Genomic DNA, 11,556 nt, shown 5'->3' on the forward strand with positions numbered 1-11,556 from the left:
AGTAGGAGGAAGGTTGGGGGGGGGGGTGGTCCTCCAGTCTTCTAACCATGTTGATTCAACCTCCAGATCTCACCAAAGGGAGCATTTACCCAGATGAAGAGCCATAGGAAGGAAGCCTCTTCCTAGGGCAGCACTGGCTGACCTAGGACTGTTGGGCTGGTGGAGACAGCACACCACATAGAGGAATTAATCAAGTCCAAAGCATCTAGGGTCGACAAGCACCTGAGCCTCCAGCCACCCGTGTTTGTAAGGGCCCCAGTGAGGAGCCCCACACTTCCAAGGAAAGCCACTCCTTGGACTTCTGACTCCAATGCCAGCTTGGACAACTTCACAGCAGAAGTTCTTCCGTGGGCTCACCCAAGTCACTCATGATGTAGCCTGAGTGCATTCATGGGGGCTACGGGGGAGGCAGAGAACAGCTGCTCATCACCCCCATGTAGTAACCCTTCACTTGGACCCTGTAGTACAGCAGATTCACCGGAGAGCTTAAACATGCTTGCGCCCGGGCCCTGCTCAGCCTGTATGAGAACTGGGTAGGTGGGCCAGTAGGTCGGCTTGCCAGGAGATTCTAGTGTGAGGTCAGAGCTGGGAACACCATGGTAGATGAACAGAGCTTGCTGGTTACCAGTTCTGTCATTGTTAGTAAATGTCCCTGGGTGAGTGGCCTAAAATCTGTGAGCCTCAGTGTGCTCATCTGGAAACAGGTGAGTAAAGTACCTAACTCGCAGGGTTGTCAGGCAGATGAAATGAGATGCTAGCCCATGGCAGGTGGGCACAGGCTGCAAGGCAGGGACTCCATCAAGTCAGCAGATCATTGCCAAGACCTCTGGTAACCCATGTTCCAGTTCTTCTCCAAACCAGCTCAACCTGGTTCCTTTTAACCCTCGTGGCTGGATTGAGATGTCCACCCTTAGTCATAGGACAGCTCCCAAGTCATGTTCTCCTGCTTCTTTGAAGCACTGAGGGGTTAGGCCAGGACCAATGTATTATAAATAAGTGGATGCCCTAGACACCCACCTGCTGCACCAACCCCACTGGGGCCCTTCCTGATGGCAGGGACCCTACTTCATGTCTATGTCAACCCAATTAAAAGATCCAAACTCCTTTGGTGGTAATCACTACCAAAGTCCTCCTGCCCCCTTGCAGAGACATGCTATCCCTGTCTTGGATTGGGTTATGGGGCTTTCTTTCCCCACCACATAATAACTATGTAACAAATATTGATTGTGTGCCACTGTGTGCTAGGCACTGTGCTAGCTGTGCTGGGGGTTCATGTGGACAGAAAGAGAGCTGCTTTCGCTGTTCCCAAAGATCAAACAGTTCATTGCGGGCGACACCCTCATCTGTGAAATGGGTACTGTCGCCATGCATAATAACAGTGCCTGCCCCTGCTGTTGGGTCCACGAGACAGTGTAGGCAGAGAGCCGAGAGCCTCGGCTGGCTTACCATAAGCACTAAATACCAGGAGCTGTGTGCTGAGAGCCTGAGGGGAAGTGTGAGGGGGCACTGGGGACCCAGATGAGGAGCCCCTAATGCAGAGGGATGGCATCAGGGGAGGTTTCCAGGGATAAGAGATGCTTCTGCCTCCTGGAACAATCATTTGGGGCCACCTCTAGTGAGGGAATGGACAGGATGGCAAGAAATTCCCAGGCCTGTTCCTGGTGCTGCTGACACCAAGTCAGACTGTGGGGTCTATCCAAGAACTGTCACATCCACAGCCCCTCAGAGAGGAACTTCCGGGCAGGAGAAATGCACAGGGGAGGGGGATGTGGAGGCCTTGTGGCACGGAATGACCAGAAGGTTCAGTCACTGTTCTCTCTGGGCTTGTCCAGCTTACTGTTGCTGGTCTAGGGACAGCATATACAGGCCTGTGGGAGAGGCCAAGGTGTTCTCTACAGGCTTACAAACCCCAGAGTCATGGGAGGACCTGGCGGGGAGTAGGGGTAGGAGAGGTTGGATCAGGAAGCTGACAGCTTGGAAACCGGGTCCAGAATCCAGAGGCAGAGCCATGGACCCAGCATTCCAGAGTGGAAAAGAGGGCCAGCCAGGCCAGGCTCTCCAAAGGAAGCCAGCATTTGGTGGAGGCAGGGTGTCGGGGGCCGCTGTACTCACATCCCACTCTGAGTATGTATGACCAAGTGTGCAATTGTCTGTCATCTGTGAAATTGTCTGCAGCCCTTCCTAGCTATGTGCTGCAGGGCAGGTTACCGTACCTCTCTGATTTTCTAGATTTTTTGCTGGGAATAAAAAAAAACAGGTTAAGGAGAAAAAAAAAATTGCATTTAACATGCTGCCAGCAGGTGGGCCCAGAGTCAGGCTGAGAATCCAGTGGCCACTGTAGCTCCCACCTGCACCATCTTTTCATATCAATTCCTCCTCCTTGATGCTCCCATTGTTGTGGCTCTGAGCCCACAGTCTATAGTGGGTTCATTCAAAGTTCGTATTCCAAAGAACAGAGATGTGGGGGCAGGGGGAGCAGGACACTCTGTAAGCCACATCCAAAACTGTTCCAAGCAGAAGGAAAGGAGCCTGGGTGGGAGGTGACCTAAGAGTGCCATAGCTTGGGGTGAGGGGTGAGCACAAACACTCCTACTGAGTCAAACTCTCCATCCAAAGGTGGCCATCCCTGAGAAAGAGTAATAGGAAAGTGCAGAAAAACCAAAAATCCAGACTCACAGCTAATTGAGTTGCAGGTGGTGGCTGGAGACAGACTATTTCACTCTCCCCCCCGCCCCCCAAAATAGTCCTCAGGTGACAGGGCAGACCTAACAGCTTCTCACAGGGAAATCCAGAAGAGAGGGGGAAAGAACTGGGGAGGTTGGTGGCAGGAATGAGGAAGTAGGCAAAGAAAAATGGCCCACAAAACGCAGAAACGCCCCAGTATGCTTGCTTCCCAAACCCAGCCCATGAATCGAGGGGTGACAGGTCTCTCATCTCTGATGCCAAGAGCCAGGAGCTCCGGGCAGCCGCAGGTACTACATCTGCACCTGCCAGCACTTGGAAAGAGGCAATAAAGCATCATAGTGGGGCCTGGAATTCTAAGTGCCTGCAGCTGGGAAGGGATCGCCTTGCCTGAGAGCAGCTCACGGCACGTGTCCACGATGTGAGGGCTCACGCTGCCTCTCTGTCCAGTGCAGCCTGATCCTGCGGGTGAGGGTGGTGGACAGAGGGGCTGCAGGGCAGGGGCACACATGTAATCTAGACCTGGAGGCTGCTCTAGGCTGGGGGCTGGCTCAGACACACAGGGATATTCTGGAGGAAGCCCAAGTGGGCTGGATGATTTACTGAGGCCGGCAGAAAGCTGGGACGCTTGAGTCACTGGTAAATAAAAGTGGGTCATAAAGCAGCCCAGCTAAGCCGGGAAAGACACCAGGGCCACATGCAGCTTAGAGCAGGGCCCATCCCCTAAATGATAATAACCACAAGGCTTATACAGCACTTCCAGTGCTAAGTGCTTTGTGCGCATATTCATTTACTTCATCCTCACAACCAGTGGCCCTAGTAGCCTCTGTTACAAGACTGAAAAAGGCATGGAGGCAGAGAACCAAGCACTAAGAGGCAGGATGGGAAACCACGTGATCAGCCTCCAGGAGCAGCTGCAACTCTACTGGCCTGTCAGCTCCCTGGGGCCCAGAGAGCCCAAAGCTCCTGACTCAGCAGTCTGGGGTGAGGCCCAACACTCCATATCAGTAACAGGCTCCCAGGATGCCACTGGCCCACAGACCACACCTCAAATAAGAGGCTCTGAACTACTCCTCTCCAGTCCATTCCCAGGGCACCTCTTCTGCTGCAGAGAAAGGCTGACACCTGTGATGCTGTGGCTCCCTGAGGGGTCTGTGAATTACCCAGTTAACAGTAACAGGGCCCCTGCAGTGGATCCAAATCAATGACTGGGAGGGAGGTATGACTGCTAAAATACCCGTGTCCATACCCTAGCTTACCTAATTCAATCAGAACCTCTGGGATGGAGCTCAAATAGGTGTTTTTTTTAAAGCTCCCTGGTTGATTCCAACGTGGAGCTGCAGTGGAGTCCCCAGGGCAGACAGTTGTGTGTGTAGATCCATGTGTCAGATCCATTCCTACAAAACTGAGCAATCTCTCTGGGTTACATCATGGATTTCATGGATGCTTTCAGGGAAGGGATAGTGAGCCATCTTGTCTCCTGGGGCACCCCTGGGGAGCACAGCTGGCAACCCCCATCCTGGCATGCCCTCAGAGATGCCTCTGCTCTCCCACTTGTGAGCTTTCAAGCGAAGCAGACGTTGACTAGGACCAGCCTTGGAAACTGAGGCTCCTCACAAAGACTGAGCAAACCTCTGAGTCCTCTTCTAAACTGGGCCTCAACCTTGGCCCTGGTCCTGTCTTCCACCTGCCAGGCCAGCCTTAGCAAGAATCCTGCCATGTCAATTTAACAAGAATTCCTCCTACCCTTGGCGTCTGATAAAGTTCCTGGTCCCCCCACCATCTGTGTTTATGTCCTTAGGTTACCTATAACAAGAACCCCTGCCCTTGATGTCTCCTGTCAGTCATTTTCTATTGAAATCCATTGTCCCCCTCCCTCTTCTCTCTGGCTATAAATACCCCCTTGTCTTTGTAGAATGTGGAGTTGAGCCTGATCATTCTCTCAGTAGTCTTGAATAAAGTCTTCCTTATCACTTTGATGACTGGTAGGATATTTTTTCTCAAGTATTGCCCCTCTAGAGAAAAGTCACCTCAGAAAGTGCATAGCCCTGTGTGTGTGTGTTGGAAGGAGCGGGGGCGACACCACTGCCAAACCGACACAATTTAGAGACTTCACCTTGATATTCAAGGTCTGAGCAATGACTCAACCCGGACAATGATCTCAAGCCTTATTTACCTATTAGTTGATCAAAATTAGATGCTTCACTGTTCCTCACACACATCTGAACTTTCTGCCCAGCTGCCTTTGCCAGGCTTTTTCTTCCACCTTCCCATTCTTCAAGCCCATCTTCTCCAAGCTACAGCAATCTCTCCCCCGGTGACAAGACTACTTCTCCCTTAGGATTTTTTCCCCCTGTCTTCCATAACTACAAAACCTTCCATTTCAGGTGTGTATATGGTTCTCTGGGAGAAAGACTACACTAAAACTGCATTTCCCAGCTCCCTTTGCAGCTCATGAAGTCACCTGAGCAAGTTCTGACCAATGCAAGGTAAGCAGAAGCAATGTGTGTTAACTCCAGGAGTGCTCTTATGTTCTCATGTCTCTCCTCCTCTTTCTGCTAACATAATGGCTAGAGTGCCAACAGCCATCCTGGACTGTGCGGAGTTCTTGGACATGGAAGCTACCCATGGTGGAGCAGTTTCTGACTACTGGACCATCACACCAGCCTTCGGCTAACTGTACCAGACCTGAACCTAAGAGGAAAATCACCTTCCATTTTGTTTGAACCACTGCTATTTGGGAATTTTCTGTAACTTACAGATAGTTTATTGTTATTAGCTCCACCCTTTTAAAGCCCTGGGGCATGGACTCTGGACTCTGGTTTACCTAAATCTACTGCATAGAATCACCACTTGCATCTTCCAACTAAGTTAAACAGTAAGCAATCTGCAGGCTAAGACATGTCTTAGGACTGAATGGAAGTTTCTACTATATTCCACACAACTTAGTTTATATCCGTATTCTCAGCTGGCTGCACACCTCCCTGGAATGGTGCACCTAAGAAAAGTGTGCCCTCAATCTATCCAGGCTGCTTGTTCCCACCGTCTCCCTGGAGCATGCCTTACCAGGATGTCTGAGTCCTCGGGTTTCTCCCCTGTGGCTGGGCTGGAACAGTTGCGAAGTTTGAATATCCAGTACTCCTTGGCAGTGACAAAGAAGTTCCATGGCAGTAGGCCACCAATGCCCAAGCTAAAGAAGATGATGTAGGCACCATGGAAGCGGTCCTCAGGCCTCTGTAAGACAGGCGGTGGGCGGTCTAGCAGCTTCTCAAGCAGTGCCTCCTGATCTGCTAGGTGAGAGCTGCTTGAGGTTCTGTAGGTGGAGTTTGAACTGTGATGAAAGTTGTCCTCCGAGACAATGGCCACTGTTGAAGCAGCAAGAGAAATAGAAAGAGGGCAGGTGATGAGAAACAGGCTGATCACAGCTGGAGACTCACCCATCCTACCAAGTTGTATACCAGCCTGGGGTCTAAAGGGCCACCAAAACATAGAGAGTTTCATACTTAAGGATCAGGGAGAAAAACAGGATATCAGAACTGTAAGTAAGCTCAGGGTCACTCCACTCATGTCCATTCGGGGACAGCATAGGTGCAAGCAAGTATGGGGCTGGATGAGAGTAAGGCAATATGGCATAGCGGAGACTGTGGCAATTAATTCAGAAAGAAAAACTGAGTCTCAAGGCAGTAAAATTTCTCTGCAGTCATATCAAAAGGAATTAGGACCATAATGGATAGAGAATATTCTCTATACTCTTTTCAACTTCATGAGAAAAGCAAGGAGTAGGAAAGTGTGCAGAGTATGCTACTGTTTGTGCCCCCAAAAGCAGGAATGTGGTGAATGGGGAGGAGAATATACACAGTATACATATGTGTGTATGTAAGTATATATGTATGTGTGTGCATGTGTGTATATATATATATCTTCTAGAAGGACACAAAAGACATTTTTCAGAGTGGCTTTCCCTGAGGAGGGAGGTCCTCACAGAGAAGGCGAGGCCTTCACTGCATATTCTTTTAAATTTTAAGTGATATACATTTATTTCCCATCTAAAAATAAAATTATAAAGGCATTAAAATTAAATTAATTTTATTTGTCTTGAGGTGACTCCAGAAGCCAGTTTGAGACATCTGACAGTCCACTCCCTCATTTCATTTGTGGGAAAAGAGAGATCCAAAGAGCAGAAGGTCACAGAGCAGGTAAATGACCAAGTCTAGGTTTGCAGCTCCTGGGTCCCCACCTCTGTTCATCACATCCTACCAGGAGAAAGCCACCCCAAATCCATGGTAGCCCCTAAGACAAAGGGAAGAGTCTAAGTTGCCAGTAACTATTGCCATATGCTCTCGGCCAAATCCCCCTAGTCTGAGCTTCCACTTCCCCATCTGCAAACTCAAGGGAAGCCTTTTTACAATATTTATGTAACTGTAACTGGCTGGCAATGCCTGGCCTATCTATATGGCTGTTGAACAAACATCAGCATCTTCCTCACCATCCTGGGCTTGTCACCTGGCTGGCTGGCTGCTGAATTTGGCTGTGAGGTAGCATGCCTACTTCTATGCTCTATATAGCACCTAGGATATGGTGGCAGCTTGATAAATGGGAAATATTTCCATAATGTTGAGAATGGGGCACTCTGTAGTCACTTCTGCATTAACTTCCCCCTCAACCCACAAATCAAAAAAAAAAAAAAAATACATCTCAGCTCACATAAGAGGCTGAGCCTAACTTAGCATCAAACCAAGCTGACCAGTACCTTTCTTCCCTGGTGAGATAGGCACACCCTGTCATCTGGGCACTGAGCCTTAGCTGCTATTTTAGGAGAGCCTCATGACATTCCTCAGAATTAGGCAGAACAGGAATTATTGCCTCATCTCTCCAGATGTAAAGAATAAGGCCATAAAGGTACTTTATTTTTCCTGTTGGGACAGAGGAAATGTCTCCCCTACCCCTCATTTAATTGATAGTCAATCAAATTAAGATCAGACAGATTAGTAATAGAAAGATCATATATAATTACATACAAATGAAAATCTACATGGATGTAAATTCTAAAGTATATGGACAAAAGGAGGGTATATATCCTGGGCTAAGGAATGGGACTGGGGCCCTACTAGGGTATAAAATAGGAAGTATATACCGGCGTTTAGTCATTCTGTTTGATTTCCTCATCAGGTAATAATAATTAAGGTTGGTACTAGTGTGGCTTCAAATAAAATGTAGAATAGGATTAGTTCTGTTGCTGTAAGGAGGGAAGAAGGTGATTTACATGACAAAGACCTGATGTTCTATATTTACATGTTTGCCCTGCCATATAGATAGGTTTCTCTGACAGCAAGGTTATTTCTGGTAAAAATCCTAATTCTGGTAAGACTCCAATTTTCATTCTTCTAGGTAGTTAAGGAGTGCAAACATTCCTCTTGAACATGGCTCCCACTGACCTTAGCTTAAAATACTCTACATATCTTGCTACTGACATATCTTGGGTAGGCCTGTTCTGGATACCTTGGGGAGGCCTAGCCTTCAATCCTACATTCAAAGATTAAGAATTCCCAGTAGTTAAAATTAAATCCAGTACTTATGCAGGCCAAGATCTGTGCCAGCACTTGAACCTAACAACACGCTAGTATGGCAGGTGTTACTCTAACACCCATTTCACAGGTGAATAATCTGGGGCATGAAAAGGTTGGGTATTTCAGGGGCAAAGGTCATGTAATATATACATACGTTGATTTTCAGTGATGCACATCTGAAACTTTTAATGTTATAAAGCAATGTTTCTTCACTTGTTAAAAATGTTAATTTCCTGCCCAAATTACCTAAAAAAGTTTAGCATCTAGAGGAAGAACTTGACTTTTTTATTTAATAAAAAGAGAAATATTTATATAATACTTAATAAATATAAAATAAAATTAATAAATTTGCTATTGCATCCAAATAAACTTTTTTTTACAATTTTGTAAGGTTCTCTGGAATAGAAAATGTCCTTGTATCACCAGAGCACAATGCCTTAAACATTGTGCTAGCGACTTAATTATTTGTTGAATTAAAAAAAATCTTACCTAGCGATAAAATGGACTACAAAATGGTCAGTAATTCAAAGTTCAAGAATTTATTATGTTGTTCCATGATCATAAATGACTTACAGTTACTTAGAAAGTATAACACTGTCATACTTTGGTTTAGTTGTCAACTGAAATTCTCAGAATAAAGTTTCTTAAAGTCCAAAGAATAAAAGAAAGAAAAGTTGAGTAACTTGCCCAAGGTCACACAGCAACCAACTGGCAAGAGTAAAATTACAAAGCTAAGCAGTCTGAGGCCCATGTAGATACCCTGGCCTCCCCAGGAGGAGGCTGGCTATAATGTGAACGCAAGCCTGCTGGCTGCAAGTACAGTCCTTCCTGAAGGCCTCACAGAGCAAAGACAGCACCGCAGGTCACCCTCAGCAGTGTTTGCTGGAGGAATGGACTCTGTGGGGCCAGGATATTCTCTCTTCTACTGGGCACATACCCTGGGGTACGCAGGACAGAGGCTGCTGGAGGCCAGGCCTGGAGCATCCCAGTCAGCAAGCCTTTTTTAAATTCCTCTGGTTAAGCAGAGCCCTTTTCCAGCCCAGCCCTAACGGAAAAGACAGTGGGCACATTGGGAGGTGTGCAAAAACACAGGGGCACGTGTGCATATGCGCACAATTTCTGAATTAGTATTTAAAAACATGAAAGAGTAAAAAGTTCATTATGACCCAGCCAGGACCCTAGACAAAGGGCAAGTGGATCCTTCCAGATGCTCCAGCTACCGGTGAGTGCAGGGGCCCACATTCCGGACCCTTTCTCAGCTCCAGACATCTATTTGTCCAGGACCGTTCAGCCTTGACCAAGCTTCTAAAGGAGCCAAGAATTTTCTCTAACCCAGGTCACAGGCCAGGCACTGGAGTGAGCAAGGTCTTATTACTCTTTATGAAAGCTAGCTGCTGGCTGTTGGATTAAAAAAGAAAGTAAAGAAAGGTAAGGAAGCACCCTCATTGACCCTAGGGGAGCTGGCTGTGGCCTGGTGCATAATCTATTCCTCAGCACCTGCAGGAACTGGCCTGGCTGGGCCCTACTCCCTCCCTCCTGACCTGAAGCAATGGGTAGCCCCTGAAAAAGAAGCAAACTTGGGGGGACCCAAAGCCCCTACGAAGCATCTCCCCACCTGCTGCCACCATCTGCACTGGGAACTGGGTGCTGGTCCCAAGGAAGTTTCAGAGCTGACCTAAGTCAGTCTCCCCTCAGGTCTTCCTTTCCTCATCTGTGAAATGGGGGCAGGAGCTGGAGAAGTGAACGGGTGGGAAAGCATTGCCAGGAAACAGAACTTTCCCGAGGCGATGGCCGAATCGGCCTTGGGGAGGCGCACACCCCCAGCCTCAGGCTCCCCAAGAGTCAGCAGCCTTCTAGAAACTTGGGCTGAGTTGCCATATCAGGTTCCCGTATCCAGGTGGTGACCTTTAGCTTCAGGAAATCCAGGAAGAGAGAAAAGAATCTGGGAGAGAAAGACAGAGAGAAGTGAAGGGGTGAGGAGCGCGCGAGGAGGAAGAGGCAGGACGCCGGGGAGGGGGTACAGCGAGCGCCCACGCTGAAGGGGAGGAAGCGGGGCTGGGCTGGGGTCCCGGGGCTCCCGGGGGGCAGCCCCCCGCCGGGCGCGGGACGAAGGCCGCCGGCAGCGCCCGTCCGGGGCGACCCAGAGGCGGAAGAGCAGGGCGGGGCCGGGCCCGCACCAGACGCCCGCCCGCACTTACTGTCGCGCCGCGTCGCCGCCGACCCGGCTGCCTCCCCGGCCTCCGCGGCCACTGCGACTCGGGGCTCCGCCGGGCCTTAGGCCGGACTCCGCCTCCCGCCCCGCCCGCCCCGCCCGGCCCCGCCCCGCCCGCCGACGCCGGCGCCCGGCCCTGGGCGAAGTCTCTCCCTGCGCGTCGCGCCGGGCTGGGGACGCGCCCCGCTTCTCAGGCCGGGAAGACAAGGCGCCCAGGCGCGGGTGACCTGCCCGTTCGGCCTCGGAGTGCGCGGCGACGCCGGGCCCTGCAGCCGAGGCCGCTGCTTCGCTTCGGGGCGGGACCCCTCGTCTCAGCCCTCCCCTTTAAAGCTGGTCCCCAGGACCTGGAGGAGCGCCCCACCTCCCCCCCAAACTCCTGAAGAGGAGCTTCTATAAATGCAGCCCCCTCTTCTTCCTGGTTTCCCCCTGTTGATCCCCTACGGGGCCTTCTCAGGCACCCCTCTTGCCCCAGACCTGACCCCTGCCACCAGCTTTTGCTTCCCGTCTAGGTTCTCATAGGCTGGCAAATAAGTTAAGGACAGATTGACAAAACCCCAAAGTTTAAGAACACGGGGAGACCCGGTAAAGCTAACTCACTGAAATGGCAGACGTCACTTCCTTAAATAACTTTGGTTAAAGAAGAAAGGGGAGAGGGCCTGGAGTTGTGGGAGGTTCCCAGGAGGGCCAGGCAAAAACAGAGATCTGACTATTATGCAGATTTAAGTTGTTGCCATTGACAACAAGGGTGACAAAAGCCCTTGAGGCGGGTGGATTCAGGGCTGTTCCGGGGCCAGCCCCAGGCGGTGATCCTGTCCTGCTGGTGTCCAAGGTTTTGTCACCTGGCAGCTTTTCTCTGCGCAAACTCCTGCTTGCTGTACAGTCATTTAAATCTTTCTCTCTCTCTCTCCCCCCGCCCTTTCCCTCTCCCCTCCCTCCACTCCAGCCCTCCTCCCTCTCTGTTGTGTGTACGTGTGTGAATGTGTGAGACAGTTTCAGGGCATCAGAGGCACTGGGAGCCACTGCTCTGAGGGGACTTTCTCCAAATGGAGGAGACACCAGCTGCCTGGGGATTCGCTGGCTGCTATGACTGAGTTT

The 11,556-nt window shown here is 50.0% G+C and overlaps 1 protein-coding gene across 4 annotated transcripts in view; it reads right to left on the bottom strand.

Moving 5' to 3' along the window:
- The window catches only part of SLC29A3 (solute carrier family 29 member 3), a 42,935-nt gene extending 31,831 nt beyond the window's left edge, over positions 1-11,104 (bottom strand). Inside the window, exons 1-3 of one of the 4 annotated variants that reach the window (XM_037495794.2) lie at positions 11,059-11,078; positions 9,865-10,191; positions 5,749-6,047 (exon numbers count right to left, since the gene is read on the bottom strand). In XM_037495794.2, coding sequence (XP_037351691.1) covers positions 5,749-6,047; positions 9,865-9,877 — 312 coding nt within the window. In that variant the 5' untranslated portion in view covers positions 9,878-10,191; positions 11,059-11,078. Of the gene's footprint in view, positions 1-5,748; positions 6,048-9,864; positions 10,192-10,447; positions 10,490-11,058 lie in introns of those variants that run through there. The other 3 variants (XM_037495793.2, XM_037495796.2, XM_037495795.2) reach the window with 3 other exon arrangements.
- Between the last annotated feature and the right edge of the window lie 452 nt (positions 11,105-11,556).

The sequence above is a fragment of the Talpa occidentalis genome, unplaced genomic scaffold (assembly GCF_014898055.3).
Source record: "Talpa occidentalis isolate TD23 unplaced genomic scaffold, MPIMG_talOcc4v2.1 talOcc4.8, whole genome shotgun sequence".
Classification (NCBI taxonomy): Eukaryota; Metazoa; Chordata; class Mammalia; order Eulipotyphla; family Talpidae; genus Talpa; species Talpa occidentalis.